Here is an 18,626-nt window from a genome sequence, read left to right as displayed (position 1 = left end):
TCATGGCTTCTGGTTGGGATATGTACGTACGGTCACTGTGGGGATGACGTCGCCGATGCACTTATTGATGAAGCAGGTGACTGAGGTGGTATACTCCTCAATGCCATCGTATGAATCCCGGAACATATTTCAGCCTGTGCAAGCAAAACCGTCCTGTAGCGTAGCAACCACATCATCTGACCACTTCCGTATTGAGCGAATCACTGGTACTTCCTGCTTTATTTTTTAGCAGGAATCAGGAGAATAGAATTATGGTCAGATTTGCCAAATGGAGGGTGAGGGAAAGCTTTGTATGTGTCTCTGTGTGTGGAGTAAAGGTGGTCAAGTTTTTTTTCCTCTGGTTGCACATGTAACATGCTGGTAGAAATGAGGTAAAACAGATTTAAGTTTGCCTGCATTAAAGTCCCCGGCCACTAGGAGCACCGCTTCTGGATGAGCATTTTCTTGCTTGCTTATGGCCTTATACAGCTCGTTGAGTGTGGTCTTCGTGCCAGCATCATGTTTTTGGTGGTAAATTGAAGGCTACAAATAATATAGATGAGAAAACTCTTGGTTTATAGTGTGGTCTTCAGCTTATCATGAGGTATTCTATCTCAGACGAGCATCACCTCGAAACTTTAGATATCACACAGTAGCAGTTATTGACAAGTAGACATCCACCCCTTGTCTTACCAGACGTATTTTCTCTGTCCTGCCAATGCACGGAAAACTCAGCCAATTCTATATTATCCATGTCGTCGTTCAGCCATGTCTCTGTGAAACTTAATAAGATACTACAGTTTTTAATGTTGGCTAATAATACTGACGGTAGTGGTGGTTTACCTACTTGCCTGCGAATTCCAACAAAAATAATTTAAAGTTGATGAGGAAAGATTCTAAAACAGCAACAGCCGAGGCTGAGTCACTAATCAGGCAAGCAGCAATCAAAGGCTGAAGGATGCACCACCCCCGCTTCAAAAGACAAGCTGACACTTTTCCAGACAGAAGAGAAAACACTCAAGCACCAAAGAAACTTCATAAATCTGTTGGCTGCAGATGGCTGCTCTGTCATTAGCGGGCCCCCTCTCTAGTCTCATCACCTTCAGTGAGAGAGAGAACAAACACAGCAACACACAGCAGTACTCAACTGACTTCAATCAACAGGATGCCTGCTGCCTGTACTTCTAAAGGCTTCTCAGGGCTCAGAACCGTCACTGTGGGATGAGAAGAAAGCCACTCTCTCCCTCTGATCTCCTATAAACAGATACCTGCTTGTTTTTCGCTATATCTTTCCACTCTGACAGTGACTTTCCAGGACAGGATAAAAATCCCATCAGGCCACTTTGTCTGTCGCATAGCGTCAGGACATTGCATGGGCGCTCCTAGAAAAATCCTAATATTTCATACAGGTTTCATGTTCTATTAAGGTATGGATTTGATGCATTTCTAACCCCTGTAGAAGGTGACCTAATGTAGGAACATTTTATTTCCGTTCCTAGTTTCAGGCAGCATTCAGGTCTCTTTTTGGAAAAGAGGCTCAAACCCAAAGGGGATTTCCTGGGGGAACAAAGGTTACATAAATAAATACTGGCTTGAGAAAGGGAGAGGGAGAGAGGGAGAGTGGGAGAGAGGGAGAGAGGGAGAGAGAGAGAGGGAGAGAGGGAGAGTGGGAGAGAGGGAGAGAGGGAGAGTGGGAGATGGCAATGGCCTGATGCATTTTACTCAAGACCTCAAAATTAAAGAGAGAAAAAACTATCTTTAGGCACATCAAAGTGTTTGAAAATGGGCCAGCCAAGCACTAGTCTCTTTGATGAACAAAGCTTTGATTTCAACAGGCTGATTAATGCAACGATGGGAGAATTAATGAGAGATTAATGAAAAGATAAGGGAAATGGGCAAAGGAGTTTAATATCAACACCAGTCACCACAGTAAATTGGACCCATTCTTTATGGCTGTCAACAATGTGCACTTAGTGGCTACCCTGGTGTGCTGTCTTTCCCAGCTCTTATGGTCATTGCCACGCGATATTCGACCATAAGAATTGGCAAAACAAGGGTCCTTGGAAATTTGGTACCAATATGGAATTTTAAAAGCCTGTTATATTAAATGAAGTGTCCCTTAATATAAACCACATTAATAATTCAATAAATCAGATATTTTATATTAATAAAGAAGTGCCAAAATTCTGCATTTTGACATTTCCCTCCGTGCAACCTCAGTGACATCAAGGCAGTTTTTACCAACTTAACCCCAAAATTTCTCCAAGTTTTCACCATCATCAAAAGCCCTAGTTATTTTGTTGCTTTTACAAAATGATTTCTCAAGATTATTATTTATTTCACGTGATTGGTGATTATTTATGTCTGGCCCTCATTTTAAGGTTAATAACACTGTTACGTGAACTGAATTCTCATTGTAATATGGTGAAACTATTCCTTTTTAAATACATTTTACGAAGAAATATTGAACATTTAAAAGTCTAATCATAGTGTAAAAGCAGGTGAGCTGGTTGTACTCCTTTTTACAATTTTCTTGTGTTTTGTGATGGAAAACTGAGCGGGTCAAGCATAACACGTCAACCCTGTTACCTATAGATAGACAGGCTAGAATAACACGTCAACCCTGTTACCTATAGATAGACAGGCTAGAATAACACGTCAACCCTGTTACCTATAGATAGACAGGCTAGAATAACATGTCAACCCTGTTACCTATAGATAGACAGGCTAGAATAACACGTCAACCCTGTTACCTATAGATAGATAGGCTAGAATATAGATAGATAGACAGGCTAGAATAACACGTCAACCCTGTTACCCATAGATAGACAGGCTAGAATTCAACCCTGTTACCCATAGATAGACAGGCTAGAATAACACGTCAACCCTGTTACCCATAGATAGACAGGCTAGAATAACACGTCAACCCTGTTACCTATAGATAGACAGGCTAGAATAACACGTCAACCCTGTTACCTATAGATAGACAGGCTAGAATAACACGTCAACCCTGTTACCTATAGATAGACAGGCTAGAATAACACGTCAACCCTGTTACCCATAGATAGACAGGCTAGAATAACACGTCAACCCTGTTACCCATAGATAGACAGGCTAGAATAACACGTCAACCCTGTTACCTATAGATAGACAGGCTAGAATAACACGTCAACCCTGTTACCCATAGATAGACAGGCTAGAATAACACGTCAACCCTGTTACCCATAGATAGACAGGCTAGAATAACACGTCAACCCTGTTACCCATAGATAGACAGGCTAGAATAAATCAACCCTGTTACCCGTCAACCCTGTTACCTATAGATAGACAGGCTAGAATAACACGTCAACCCTGTTACCTATAGATAGACAGGCTAGAATAACACGTCAACCCTGTTACCTATAGATAGACAGGCTAGAATAAAAACTATTCTTATTATTACTTTCTTCTCCAATACCATTCTTCTCTGCTTTCACAGGTAGAGGATGGAGAGAGGGAGAGAGCAAGAGAAAAGGCCTTCTCAAAGACCACTGAACTGGTCACAGATGTGGTAGGTTCTTAAAAAAAGGAAGTTGAACGCAAAGTTCATGTCATCGGTTACTGCTAAGTATCTGGATCACACAAGACACCAAAGCGAACGACAGACAGGCTAGAATAACACGTCAACCCTGTTACCTATAGATAGACAGACTAGAATAACACATCAACCCTGTTACCTAGAGATAGACAGGCTTTAAATGTTTTAACAATTATTTTGGGGGGTGAAACTTGCATTCAATTGTCATTCCCTGTTGCACACAACAGGCCTCCATTCCCCCTGTGACATGGGGATTTATGGCTGATTTAAGATGAAGTCGTCAACCCTGTTACTTTACTTGGCATTTAATAGGCACTTACTATAGTACGTTTTTTATTTAACTCTTGAGATGGTAAAACGTGTTCTCTTTATGACAGAATGTTAAATTAGGTGAAATAAAGTGTTTTTGACCCAATTATACTTTCTCAAAAGGCAATGAATTGGTGGAACAATCCCCAAAACAAACAGAGCTGGGACCGGCTACTTAGTGGCTACATTAATGGAACAAAAAACATACGAGGTGAGTGTGTTTGTAGATCTACCGGCTGGATCACGTCATGATGAGGGCAATGCATGGATGGAACTATTGCTGGACCCAATCCCTTTCCTGTTTTTCCTCGCTTCCTGGTTTCATTGTGTCATAGGGGTCATCACTTCATCCAACACATGCTAATATTTCTAATTGTAATCATGGTGGGGGGTTGTTACTCATTTCCCGTCAAGTCCATGTTTATGATATTCACAATGAGAACAGTAGGAACATGTTTGGCCATGTGGAACACACACTTCTCTGAGTATCTGACAACTGCATGTACAATGGGTCTTGGTTAGTCAAATCAAATCAAAGGAAGTCCAGGGAGCAGTAGGGGGACAGGGTGAGCAGGTAGCTAGCTGCCTACTGGTGGGTATTCAGCAGCCTGCTGGTCTGGGGCAAGAAGCTATTGGCCAGTCTGTCTGTTTTGTCATGATGCTCCTATACTGCCCATGTCTGAGTGATGGAAGTGGTGAGAACAGACCGTGGCTTGGGTTGCTGAGGTCCTTGATGATCTGATGTTGTAGGTGTCCTGGAGGGCAGGCAGTGTGAACCCAATGGTGCGTTCGACTGAGAGTACCACGCTCTGTAGACCCTTGTGGTCAGCGGCAGTAGAGTTGCAGTACCAGGCTGTGATGCAGCCTGACAGTATGCTCTCGATGGTAATCCTGTAGAACACTGTGAGGGACCTCGGGGACAGGCTACATTTCTTCAGCCTCCTGAGATTGAAGAGTCGCTGTCGTGCCTTCTTTATCACATTGTCTGTGTGGTTTAACCATTTCAACTCCTCTGAGTTGTGTACGCCGAGGAACTTGATGTTTTTTACCCTCTCCACAGCATCCCCAGTGAAGAGGATGGGGGCGTGCCCAACCTGGTTCCTCCTGAAGTCCACAATCAGCTCCCTTGTTTTGTTGACGTTGAGGTTGTTTAACTGGCACCACGCCGTCATCGTGCCTACGTCCTCTCTGTAGGCCGTCTTGTCATTGTTGGTAGTCAGGCCTACTACTGTCATCAGCGAGCTTGATGATGGAGATGGAACTGTGTGAGGTCACGCAGTCGTGTGTATACAGGGAGTACAGGAGGGGACTGAGGACGCACCCTTGTGGGGCCCCCGTGTTGAGGATCAGTGTAGAGGAGGCAATTTTGCCTACCTTCACCACCTGGGGGAAGTCCAGGACCCAGTAGCATAGGAAAGAGTAAAGTGCCAGGGCCGTGAGCTTTATGGTATTGAAGGCCGAGCTGTAGTCGATGAACGGAATCCTCCCATATGCATTCCTTTTGTCGAGGTGGGTAAGGGCAGTGTGCAGTGCAATAATGATTGCGTCGTCCATGGATCTATCAGGGCGGTAGGCGAATTGGAGAAAGTCGAGTGTTAAAGGGAGGGAAGAGGTGAAGTGGTCTTTGACTAGCCTATCAAAGCACTTCATGATGATGGAAGTATAAGTGCTACTGGTCAATAATCATTCAGTTCAGTTTCTTTCCCTTTCTTGGCCACGGGGATGATAGTGGACATCTTGAAGCAGGCTGACAACTAGAAAAAACTATGTCTCAACAACATGTTCATCTATTTGCCCTTTGAACCCCTCCAGGGACACCAGGTCAAGGAGTTTTAGGTTGTCTTGGAGGGAATTGCAAGACCAGGGGGCTGAGTAATGCTCGGTTATAATTTTCAGAACTGTAAGCATAAAACAAGATTAAGATCTGAGCTTGTATGCTTTTTCATTTTGAGCTTTAAGATGGCAGTTTGACTAAAATGGCCTTACAAATAAGAATGTACCAGTGTTTGAGCTTGACCGGTTGCTATTGATGTACATCCGACAGCACGTCTCTGATTAGTGATAAAACCAAGGGCTGCATGATACACAGAGTCAAGAGCCTTCAGTGTAGAGCTTGAGGCTTGCACATAGTCACCATAGTCACACAGATAGAAAAGTACAACTATTTTCTGGCGCCAAGGAAAAACAAATTTTGTGCAGGTAATAAAACCCAATACACAGCTTGAGTTTCCAGACAAGGTTCTCTACATGGGTGATGAAGCTCAACTTCTCTTCCAGCCAAACTCCCAGATATTTGTACGTTTTGACTTGCTCTATAGAATGTGCTTCCAAGGTAGTCATTACATGGTTTTCAGAGTGTTTAGTATTGGAAAAAAACATGCCTTTTGATTGAGAGGAATTCAGAACAAGCCTCAAGTCGGACAGATTCTGTCGTTAATGATGTTAATAGCTATTTGATATTTTTCAAAAGTCCAACTGCTTCTACTTGAATGGAGAACAGTGTCATCTGCATAACAAATGTTGTGGATTTAGTAGTGGATGCTGTCTTATGATATAATAGTATGGACTTCTTAGGGTCACTTCTAAGGGGAAATGTATACTCGAATATATGCTATTATTACATCATGAAGTAAGTAACTGGTGAAATAGAAGGTGCTTGAAACTCTCCTGTGTTAACACATCAATCTATAAGGGGGTCTTAGTTTGAGTATGCTGTCTCATGACACATCCACTTGACACAAACTGGTTGAATCAATGTTGTGTCAATGCAATTTGTCAACGTTGTTGTGACATAGAATATACGTAAAAAATACATTTCATTGGATCATCAATGTAAACTGTTGTTTTGAGGGTGAAATTTCAACCACAGGATTATAACATTTTGGTAACCATATGTCAACATAGACACACCTTGTATAAAATATGTTGAATTTGTACCTTTAAAACAACGGCATATATTCAACGTTATATCCACTGTCAGAAAAAAAACAATAGGCTGGGCAGCACCTCCTACGGGAGAAGTGATTTATCTACAGCTACCCATTGCTCTCCCATCCAGGGTTTTAATCAAGCCCAGCCTTGCTTATCTACGCTTTTTCAGTGATTATTACCAATGTACTATTGTGAGAATAATTGTTGAGAGATCTCCACTTAGATCTCCAAACTAAATAGATTCACTGTTGCTATCGAAGTCATTCCAAGGGTAGGTTAAATAGAGCAAATGAAATGTGACCATACTTTACCTCTCATACGGTGGGGAAAACAAGCATTTGACACCCTGACGACTTTGCAGGTTTTCCTACTTACAAAGCATGTAGAGGTCTGTCATTTTTATCATAGATACACTTCAACTGTGAGAACCGGAATCTAGAACAAAAATCCAGAAAATCTCATTGTATGATCTTTAAGTAATTCATTTGCATGTTATTGCATGACATAAGTATTTGATCACCTACCAACCAGTAAGAATTCCGGCTCTCACAGACCTGTCACTTTTTCTTTAAGAAGCCCCCCTGTTCTCCACTCATTACCTGTATTAACTGCACCTGTTTGAACTCATTACCTATATAAAAGACACCTGTCCACACACTCAATCAAACAGACTCCAACCTCTCCACAATGGCCAAGACCAGAGAGCTGTGTAAGGACATCAGGGCTAAAATTGTAGACCTGCACAAGGCTGAGATGGGCTACAGGACAATAGGCAAGCAGCTTGGTGAGAAGGAAACAACTGTTGGCACAATTATTAGAAAATGGAAGAAGTTCAAGTTGACGGTCAATCACCCTCAGTCTGGGGCTCCATGCAAGATCTCACCTCATGGGGTATCAATGATCACGAGGAAGGTGAGGGATCAGCCCAGAACTACACGGCAGGACCTGGTCAATGACCTGAAGAGAGCTGGGACCACAGTCTCAAAGAAAACCATTAGTAACACACTACGCCGTCACGGATTAAAATCCTGCAGCGTACGCAAGGTCCCCCTGCTCAAGCCAGCGCATGTTCAGGCCCGTCTGAAGTTTGCCAATGACCATCTGGATGATCCAGAGGAGGAATGGGAGAAGGTCATGTTGTCTGATGAGACAAAAATAGAGCTTTTGGTCTAAACTCCACTCGCTGTGTTTGGAGGAAGAAGAAGGATGAGTACAACCCCAAGAACACCATCCCAACTGTGAAGCATGGAGGTGGAAACCTCATTCTTTGGGGATGCTGTTCTGCAAAGGGGACAGGACGACTGCACCGTATTGAGGGGAGGTTGGATGGGGCCATGTATCGCGAGATCTTGGCCAACAACCTCCTTCCCTCAGTAAGAGCATTGAAGATGGGTCGTGGCTGGGTCTTCCAGCATGGCAACGACCCGAAACACACAGGAATGGTTAGCCACTAAGGAGTGGCTCCATAAGAAGCATCTCAAGGTCCTGGAGTGGCCTAGCCAGTCTCCAGGCCTGAACCCAATAGAAAATCTTTGGAGGGAGCTGAAAGTCCGTATTGCCCAGCGACAGCCCCGAAACCTGAAGGATCTGGAGAAGGTCTGTATGGAGAAGTGGGCCAAAATCCCTGCTGCAGTGTGTGCAAACCTGGTCTAGAACTACAGGAAACGTATGATCTCTGTAATTGCCAACAAAGGTTACTGTACCAAATATTAAGTTCTGCTTTTCTGATGTATCAAATACTTATTTCATGCAATAAAATACAAATTAATTACTTAAAAATCATACAATTTGATTTTCTGGATTTTTGTTTTAGATTCCATCTCTCACAGTTCCAGTGTACCTATGATTTAAAAAATTACAATCCTCTACATGCTTTGTAAGTAGGAAAACCTGCAAAATCGGCAGTGTATCAAATACTTGCTCTCCCCACTGTACATCATCAATGATGCTATTTAGGCCTATATAGCATTTGTGAAGTCATCAACAGATATGGTTTCAATTCAACACAGAATTCAACTGAAAATAGAAAAATAGACAATACAATAGGCCTAGGGTTTCAAGCTCTGGTTGATTGAAAATGTCATGATATTTAGTGATGTTGAATTGAGTTTGGTTGTCAACGCAACCAAATGTCAACATTTGAAGGAGATGTATCTTCTGCTTTGACAGTTTCATGTGCCACTGACTTAGTCTGGTTTAAATTCCAGTTTGTCTACAAATTAATAATTGATAATTGTTGGATTCACGTCTCCATCTTCACAAAAAATGTAAGTTAAAGTTAAAGAATAGGACTAAATCAAATCAATAAAACATTTTAAGTGTTTTTTTTTTGTTTAAAACAATTTATCACATAAATATTGTGGTCTTCAATGTCAACGTTTGGGGTGGCAGGTAGCCTAGCGGTTAGAGTGTTGGACTAGTAACCGAAAGGTTGCAAGATCAAATCCCTGAACTGACAAGGTGAAAATCAGTTGTTCTGCCACTGAACAAGGCAGTTAACCCACTGTTCCTAGGCTGTCATTGAATATCAGAATGTATTCTTAACTGACTTGCCTAGTTAAAAAAACAAAAGTTACAGGACTTTGATGTTAAATCTGTTTGTTTGCCATGGCTAGCTAGCTGGATGGCTAATGTTTGCCATGGCTAGCTAGCTGGATGGCTAATGTTTGCCATGGCTAGCTAGCTGGATGGCTAATGTTTGCATCTAAATAATGCAGCAGGCATCTCCGGCTCTTTTGTTTCACCTGCCGGTTGGAAGGTGGAGACAGCGGTGTCTGAGATGTCAGAGAGGCATCTGTTCCTGACCACTGCTGATGTGTGGTTGATTTTCTGGCGCTTTACTGCAGCCAATGCATCTGACCATCAATGGAGCATCAGCCACCTATGGAGGAGGGGCTACTATGGAGGAACTGGGAACGTCGGACAAAGTAACAGGCCCTTGTCTGACAGACAACATTTCTCCATGGCTGTACTCTACCATTGATGCGCCATCTGCTCAAGCCATACTGACTTTTCCAAACAGCCTCAACTCCATTCGTTTTGCATCTTCATTTCTTGTTCATTGATGAATTATGTAAAGTATTTTGTTCACAAGAGGACCACCATGGAAATAGGTTTCTAAACTTTTGCATATTATCCACTGTGATTTTTAAATGTATTGTATCCACATGTGTGGTTGTGTTGTGTTATTTACAATCATCATAAACTTTATTTAAAGTGCATTAACGTTTGATTGGAACTATCCAAGCAGAAGATGAATCTCCTCCAAATGTTGATAATTGGTTGCGTTGACAACCAAATAAAATGAAATATCACTTTTGAAATACAATATAGCCTATGAACTTGTCGACAAGTTAACAGCTGATATGTTGGACTCACATCTCCAACTCAACCAAAAAATAAAGGTTAAAGAATGGGATTAAGCCAGTGGCTTAGATGTAACTATCCAAGCAGTAGATATATCTCCTTTGAATGTTGATATTTGGTTGCGTTGTCAACCAAACACAATTCAACATGACTTTTGTAATACAGTAAGTAGCCTAAAGTTAAGGCTATCTTGCAAACTAATGTAACGTGGCCACATTTCAAGGCTACTGTAACTAACTATACATTTCAAGGCTACTGTAACTAACTATACATTTCAAGGCTACTGTAACTAACTATACATTTCTTCTCGTGTAATCATATAAAGTGTGCATGTCCAAGATAGTAGGCCGTCGCAGGTCTGTAGAGATCTTCACAATTGCTGTAATAATCATTGCAGAATCTCGTATGGCATTAATCACTTGCACCATGTACTTTTAATGTAATCTCATCTGCAATCCAGGTTAATTGATTCTGCTATTAGATAAAGCACAGTGATAAAACATGAACCTGTTGTATATACATAAATCAAATATTGTATTACCATTTGAACCTTGCTGCGCTTTTAAGTGTTTTCAGTGTTTAAAAGCGCAGTGATAAACATTTGGGTGACAACTAAACCAAAAGTCAGACATTGTTTTTCCATTGGAATTTGGTATGGATTTTAGATGTTTGAAAGCATTGTGATAACATATTGGAAATTCAACTAACTTTTGGCTGTATTATTGAGTGGGTAAATATAGGTTGTGATCGGATTGATCAACATCTCAACCAAATATTACCCAAATATCCACGTTGAAATGACACGGTGTGCCCAGTGGGTATGGACTTCTAAGGGGGTAAGTAAGAACAAGTATTACCTCATCAAGTGAGGAACTAGAGAAATAGAATGTGCTTGAACCTCTTCTATATAAACACATCCATACACATCTAACAATTCTATAAACATACATAGGCACGTTGGCTCAAAACTAAAGCTAGAGCGCTTTTAACTTGATGAATACTGGGGAATGTTTACCCTTACGGTGTGACAAGTATTTTTTCCTTTGTAATGGAGGCCGAGTTAAGAATGGTTCTGGTCAGCGTTACAGTACATGATGCAGCAGACATTGACCAGACCCAGTGGGCCTTTTCCCGACACCCAAGGGAAGCCAAGTGTTTTGCTAACAGTCTGCCTGGAAGACACTGGACTGGAGAGCCTCTCCGCCAAGTGCAAGGGGCCCGGCTCGTATTAGCAACATTACTCGAGTTAGCTTACATTAGCTTACATAAAGGTCCCACCTTCTCCTCTCCTTCCCCTGCATGTCTGTTAATTTCTCCCACACACATGTTCACACGCACAAGGTCCATTTGGGGAGAGGAGAGAGGACTAAATTGAACCACAGTTTTTTTTGTCTCCATGGTTCATGTTTGGACATGAGAGCAACACACTTCCTTGATGAATATCCATCTCCGTCCTCCTCTGCTTCATATTTTCCAGAGTTTAGGAGAGTTTGGGAGAAGAAACAGTTTGGCATGTGAAGTCAAATACGTCTGTTATTCAATCAGGGAGGGACAGAGGGAGCAGAGTTTTACATATAACATAAATAAATGCTTTCCATTTGGAGCAAGGGCCCCATTTGTATGTCTCTTTTACTGAAACAAGGCCCTAAACCATTTGTATTACATATCTGTGGAAGGACATCAAATCATCCCCTCTCTACTTTTTCTAGGCAGGAACGTGGGCGTGAGTGTCACTAATACAAATCATGGATTTATGGTGAGCTAGCCCAGCAACAACTCCACGTCTCATCAGCAATGAACGGTGGCTTGCTTTACTTAAAGGACTAGTTTGTCTCAAATAAGAAAGCACATTTTCTGACGAGTCTTTTGTCTCACCAGGGGTGATGGTCGGACTCGTGTTTATCGTCGAAGGAATGAGCGTTACACGAGTCCTGTACTCTGGAGCAGGATCGATTTGGAGGTGGAGGGTCCATCATGATCTCGGGCGGTGTGTCACAGCATCATCGGGCTGAGCTTATTGTCAATGCAGGCAATCTCAACGACATCCTCCTCCCTCATGTGGTACCCTTCCTGCAGGCTCATCCTGACATGACCCTCCAGCATGACAATGCCACCAGCCACCAGGGTAACATCTCACAGCAAGAACTGGCAAATCTGGTGCAGTCCATGAGGAGGAGATGCACTGCAGTACTTAATGCAGCTGGTGGCCACACCAGATACTGACTGTTACTTTGATCAGGGACATATTCCATTTATGTTAGTCACATGTCTGTGGAACTTGTTCAGTTTATGTCTCAGTAGCTGAATCTTGTTATGTTCATACAAATATTTACACTTCGCTGAAAACAAACACAGTTGACAGTGAGAGGACGTTTATTTTTGGACTGAGTTTATATAAATATGACATGAACCACAATATCATTGAGGAACATCAGGGTGGATGGAGAGGGAGGGCGGGTGGCAGGGATTTGGACACATGGTGTAAAAAAGAACAATATCACTATCTATTTGTGGTATTTTAGATACTAATGCTCTGCCATAAGTGACTGTCCTGTTTTTGTATTTTCCCATTCTCGTATGCTAAGCCATTTTGGAACACACATCTGTTAGCATCTAACTACTGTATTTCTGTTAATATTGTACATTGTTTATATATATTTGTGTTTGTTGTTGAAGCTGTTCTTATGCATAAATATCAATGATTGTATCTTTGCATGACCTTGTGATCAAATAAAATATATAATCCCAGCCCAAAAATGTAAAGCTCGCTAGTAGGAACTCAGCTCCACTTTGGACCACTTTTGAGGTATGAAACTTTGATTTTGCAGTGAACAACTATCCCTTTAGGGCAACACATGTCATGTCAGTGCAATTCTCTTCACTGAGGTGTTGAGTCTGTTGACATTCATTATTGGTCATGCCACTGTGAGGGGTGATGCAGTCTGCCCTGCTACTGTACGTCTGAGCCTGCTGCCCCCACAACCAAGACAGAGCTGCCACTCAGTCATCCTTCATTACAGCTAAACTCAGCAGCCTGGCAGGAGGCCACCCCCTCTCTCTCTCTCTCTCTCTCTCTCTCTCTCTCTCTCTCTCTCTCTCTCTCTCTCTCTCTCTCTCTCTCTCTCTCTCTCTCTCTCTCTCTCTCTCTCTCTCTCTCTCTCTCTCTCTCTCTCTCTCTCTCTCTCTCTCTCTCTCTCTCTCTCTCTCTCTCTCTCTCTCTCTCTCTCTCTGTTAGCCCGACATGGGAGCAGCCCTAGGGGGGAGAAACTCAAAACTATGCAAGCCCCTCTCTGGCTCAAAACTCCATGGGACTGGTCCAGAATTAAGAGCATTCAGACAGACACACAAGCACACACACAGGCATGCTTCAGAGTGATATATAGTATCCTCTTATCTGTCTAGTAGATCTATGTAGTGTAGTATCCTGAGACACAGTACAGACGTTGACATTTATTTAGGAAGCATACTGTGCTGTTCCCATAAATAGACCCTCAGTTGGTGGTCCCCACGTGGCATAAGCATGTCAGTGTTGAATAATTCCCAGCTCTCGCCTATGCAGTACGTTACTGTCAGGCCCGGGTCAACTGAGGGCAGGAGCCGCGACTGAAAACCATAACAAGTGTAATTACGCCGCCGCATCGCCATCATCATCATTAGGGGCATTAGTGAAACACATGGGATTATTTCTTTCCTCCAACAACTACTCCAGTGGTTATCTACTCCAGTGGTTATCTACTCCAACGGTTATCTACTCTAGTGGTTATCTACTCCAACGGTTATCTACTCCAGTGGTTATCTACTCCAACGGTTATCTACTCCAGTGGTTATCTACTCCAGTGGTTATCTACTCCAACGGTTATCTACTCCAGTGGTTATCTACTCCAACGGTTATCTACTCCAGTGGTTACCTACTCCAGTGGTTATCTACTCCAATGGTTATCTACTCCAGTGGTTATCTACTCCAACGGTTATCTACTCCAGAGGTTATCTACTCCAACGGTTATCTACTCCAACGGTTATCTCTTAGACAAAGTATGTAGGCTACATTACAGACCAGGTCACAGTAAAATAGTTACGTCAGCACTGTCGTCCTCTGTAGCTCAGCTCGTAGACATGGCGCTTGCAACGCCTGGATAGTGGGTTGGATTCCCAGGACAACCCATATTTAAAAAGTACGCAAGCTTTGGATAAAGGCCTCCGCCAAACTCCATTATTATATTGCTGTTTGGAGATGCATCACTGTGCTCCTCTTTAGAACAGCTGAAGGCCTTTTGCCGGTCTTTGTGTCTCAGATATTCATTTACAAAAGTCCCATGAACACCATTAAGGGAATATTCTGCATGTGTGGAAGGCTTCCAAATTCCACCCCCCTTCCCTAACTAATAAACCATTAACACAAGTAGACTGTCTCCACATGTGCTGTAGGCCTAAGCATCTAACCATGTTCAGTCCTTGCTCCAATGTTGAAAAGACTCCACATAATACCTTCAAGTGGTGAATGTTGACGCTCTAGTTAGTCTATTGCAGAATTGATCCTTAGGACATTATTAACACATTTATGTTTAAGAGGCAGCAGTCTTCAACTTTTATCTGAATTGGAAACGCTTGAACATGCATTTAGACTGGGGGTAGCACACAAAGGCTGGAATGGTGCATCGTGCCTGCCGGCAGATAAATTCCACATTACCAGGCATTAAAAGCAACAAATCACCATGAGTGAATTCCCACAAACTAATTTTATGATGTTTCCAAAAGAAAAACAACTTAATTATCTATGGCAATACCTCATAAAGGAAACCCTCCTGGTATGTGTAAGGGCTCATTACATTGAGGCACACTTAAAGCAGGTATTTGTCCTTGACTAGGCTGGTAAGAAAACCATTAAGGCTAGTCCCTGTCACTGATATAAAGCATACAAGGACACATAGTTTCATTCTTGTGTATTTTATTCCTCTCTTGTTACAATATATATATATATATGTCTTCATGCAAGCATTTCATGGTAAAGTCTACACCCGTTGTATTTGGTGCATGTGACGAATTTATTTTGACTTGATTCGACTTGACAATATGAACAAGAAAGGATCAAAGGTATCTAAGGCGCATGTGTCAAACTCATTCCACCGAGGGCCGAGTGTGTGTGGGTTTTCGCTCCTCCCTTGTACTTCATTGATAAATTAGGGTCAATAATTAGCCAAATATATATATATATATATATATATATATATATATATATATATATATATATATATTAAATACAGACACTAGGCCCTCCATGGAATGATTTTGGCACCCCTGATCTAAGCGGCAGGACACAGTTCAATACCTCAAAATTGATAATATCAGCTCGATTTCAACAAATACATGAGATGCTACGTTTCTAGGCGACGGCTTTGTTTTTTAGAGTATTTACTGCATAGTCTACATATGCCTGGAAATATTTCTCCCTAAAGGCCTCCGCTGGCAAAAGCAGAACACACTGAATATTTTTTTTTTCTCCAAAAAAGTGAATCATCTTCGAGCAGTTTATGAATATGGCACATCCACAAACAGCTGACAGGAAATACAGTCGAGGAAACTGTCAGGGCTGTAGAATCACCAGTTTTCCCCCAGCGCCACATTCCCCTCAGTCACAAGTCATCATACTTCAGAGTTATTTTCCATAGAAAATTAGAGACAGCTTGCTCATATAGATTTTTGTTCTTGTAAGAGCCAAGTGACTCTAACTCCGAAGGAATGAGCTCAACAATTAAGCTCCCGGGGCCACATTACAATGACTTGGCAGCCCGTAATTATTTTATGGGGCTAGCGAAAACAAAGGTGCTTTTTGTGAGGTCATCTCATAGGGGTGATTATATGATCTCCAGAGCTTGTCAAAATGGCAATCTACGTGCCATTGAATTGACGAGGAGAGACAGTAATTACCGGTCACTTACTACCCAGGTAAATTATCAGACGGGGCCGTATATAGGCTAACGCTAACCCCGATGAAATGAAGTTGAAGCCAAGCCAGGGACGTGTCATTGGAGACACATACACGAAATCACAAACACATACACACCTTCCCCTTGAAAGTGTATCCTTTTTCTTTGGCCCGGGCCCATAACCAGTCCCAACTGTCCTGTAAAATGTCTTAACTATCTAGCTAACATCCAGTGAGGTCTACTGGATGGTTACATGCGGAAATGTATTCAAAGTGATACAAAACTCCATCTACTGCTCCAACTCAATTACATTATTGGCTACTGATACAGCAGGTAGCCTGTGTTCTCCATCTTCCAGACACAGCCATCTACTGTCTGCGTCCTTGATCTGTGGCAATTCCTTTCAGTGTCCATTGCTAGCACAGTCAATACCTGCAGAGTCGCGCACATCTTGTATTACTTTTTACCATTAGTCACGGAGCCGTCGGTGACAGATCATTGAAAAGTCTCCGCGGACACCGTAGATAGAGCGCACAGCAAACCACACAGCCAGCCACAAGAAAATGAGATACGCTACATCTTCAGCTTTCCAAAATGTATGTGGACATGTTCTGATTATACGTCAAAAACGTGTCGCACTGTATACAGTTATGAGATAGACCGAGCGTTGCTAGAATGACACGTTACCCAAAGAATAATGACTGATTGGTTTAACACTTGGTTGTCGATGCTGTCAAAGACACGCGCTGTGTATTTACACCCACAAGACGCAACGAACTCAAGAGGTTTTAAGCATCAGTCTGATATTTAAAAAAAAGTCTTGTCAAGTTAAAAACATTCGTAAATCCCAACACAAGACCGACAAGGACACGATTTACTGACCCGTCACTCACTTTCATAACGCTATAATACTTGCACAGCACCAGCGTCTTAAAAAGTGGAACTTCACGCAAAGGCGATTGCACCAAGGGATTTTAGAATAGGATGTGCATGATCACAAAATCCTTTAGCTAAACTCTCACAGACTGTCATTTCATCTAACTATTAAGCAATGCATCCATGAATGAACGGATGCATATTTGCGAAAGTTGTGCTTAATACTTTCTCACCATACTAAACCAGTTCATCCAAAAATGAGAGAGAGCAGGGGAAACAATGATGAGCGTCACATACCGTCCAGAAGCTGATATGCAGTCGACAGTTGGCAGTACCACAAGGCGAGATGTATTCCAAAGGACCACAGGGAGAGGCTGCTGATAGAGGGGAAAAGTGAATAATTTAGCTGAGTTCAATTCTCGGTTTTTCAAAACACTTTCAATGCGCGTAAAATATGTGCGAATTTACCGTGAAGTCATCTTCGATCTTGTTAAAGTCCACACAAAAGTCCTCTTGTTCCAATGTGATAGTGGTAAGAGTTGGAGCCCGCTCTATCCCTCACTCACTCCCTCTTAAAAAGATCTTGCTCTCCCCCTCACTTGGACTGCCCGCATTTGCAAATGAAACAAAGGCTGCTTTAGTCTTCCAAGACTGAACCGGTCCTCAAACACTGAAATCTGACTCCTCACAGTCGCTCTTCCTGGACCACTGCTTTATCCAACTCTGCCCTCATAGAGGTCTGGTCCAAAATGATTGACAGCCTTGATAAAGATAACAAAAATGCTGTCTAAAATGAATAATACAAATACTGAGATACAGTATATTGTATACAAAAAAAAGGGTAAATGATATTATTTCCTACTAATACATTTGCTCAAATTGGTTCCAATCCAAGTGCCAATGTCATTTATCAAACTCCAGGCGGTGCTATGGTCAGATGATATGAAGATAGAGCTCTGTGACCACGCACACCAGTGGTGGGTTGGGCACCGAAAAACGGAAGACTTTGTAACATTTGGTGGTGGATCGTTGATGTTATAGGATCATTTTGCTTCCACAGGTCCTGGGGCTCGTGTTAAGGTCAACAACATCATTATTTTTTTATCAAGTACTTGGACATTTTAGCCAAAAACCTGGTTGCCTCTGCCAGGAGGCTGACACTTGGCCAGAAGTGGATATTCCAGCAAGACAATATCCTCAAGCACACATCAAAATCCACAAAGAAATGGTTACTTGACCACAAAATCAACATTTTGCAATGGTCATCTCAGTCTTCAGACTTGAAACCTATTGAAAACCTGTGGTTTGAGTTGAAGAGGGCAGTCCATAAGCACAGATGAAGGATATCAAGGATCTGGAAAGATTCTATATGGAGGAATGGTCATAGATCCCTCCAAATGTGTTTTCCAATCTCATAAAGCATTTTAGAAAAACTATCTGTGTCGTTATCCTGGCAAGGGGAGGGTGATTGAATACTGAAAACAGGGGTGCCAATAATCTTGGCCCCTATCTTTTTTAGAATTAAAAAAATGCATTTGTTAATAAAATTCCTTTCTCTAAGCAATTGTATTAGTATAAAATACTATATTTTTCCATTTTTTTTCCATGCAATATAGCTACATTTTGGTATCATAACACAGTATTTTTTTTCTCGTCTTTATCAA

General features: G+C 42.0%; 1 protein-coding gene across 3 annotated transcripts in view; it reads right to left on the bottom strand.

The window, feature by feature from the left end:
• Positions 1–17,817, bottom strand: part of LOC124039674 (collagen alpha-1(XVIII) chain-like) — a 146,102-nt gene extending 128,285 nt beyond the window's left edge. For 2 of the 3 annotated variants that reach the window (XM_046355890.1, XM_046355893.1), the window contains exons 1-2: positions 17,431–17,817; positions 17,260–17,339 (exon numbers count right to left, since the gene is read on the bottom strand). In XM_046355890.1, coding sequence (XP_046211846.1) covers positions 17,260–17,339; positions 17,431–17,441 — 91 coding nt within the window. In that variant the 5' untranslated portion in view covers positions 17,442–17,817. The remainder of the gene's footprint in view (positions 1–17,259; positions 17,340–17,430) is intronic. The other variant, XM_046355892.1, reaches the window with a different exon arrangement.
• Between the last annotated feature and the right edge of the window lie 809 nt (positions 17,818–18,626).

The sequence above is a fragment of the Oncorhynchus gorbuscha genome, linkage group LG07, assembly GCF_021184085.1.
Source record: "Oncorhynchus gorbuscha isolate QuinsamMale2020 ecotype Even-year linkage group LG07, OgorEven_v1.0, whole genome shotgun sequence".
NCBI lineage: Eukaryota > Metazoa > Chordata > Actinopteri > Salmoniformes > Salmonidae > Oncorhynchus > Oncorhynchus gorbuscha.
The sequence above is the reverse complement of the archived record's forward strand: the minus strand, read 5'-3'. Positions and strand labels throughout refer to the sequence as shown.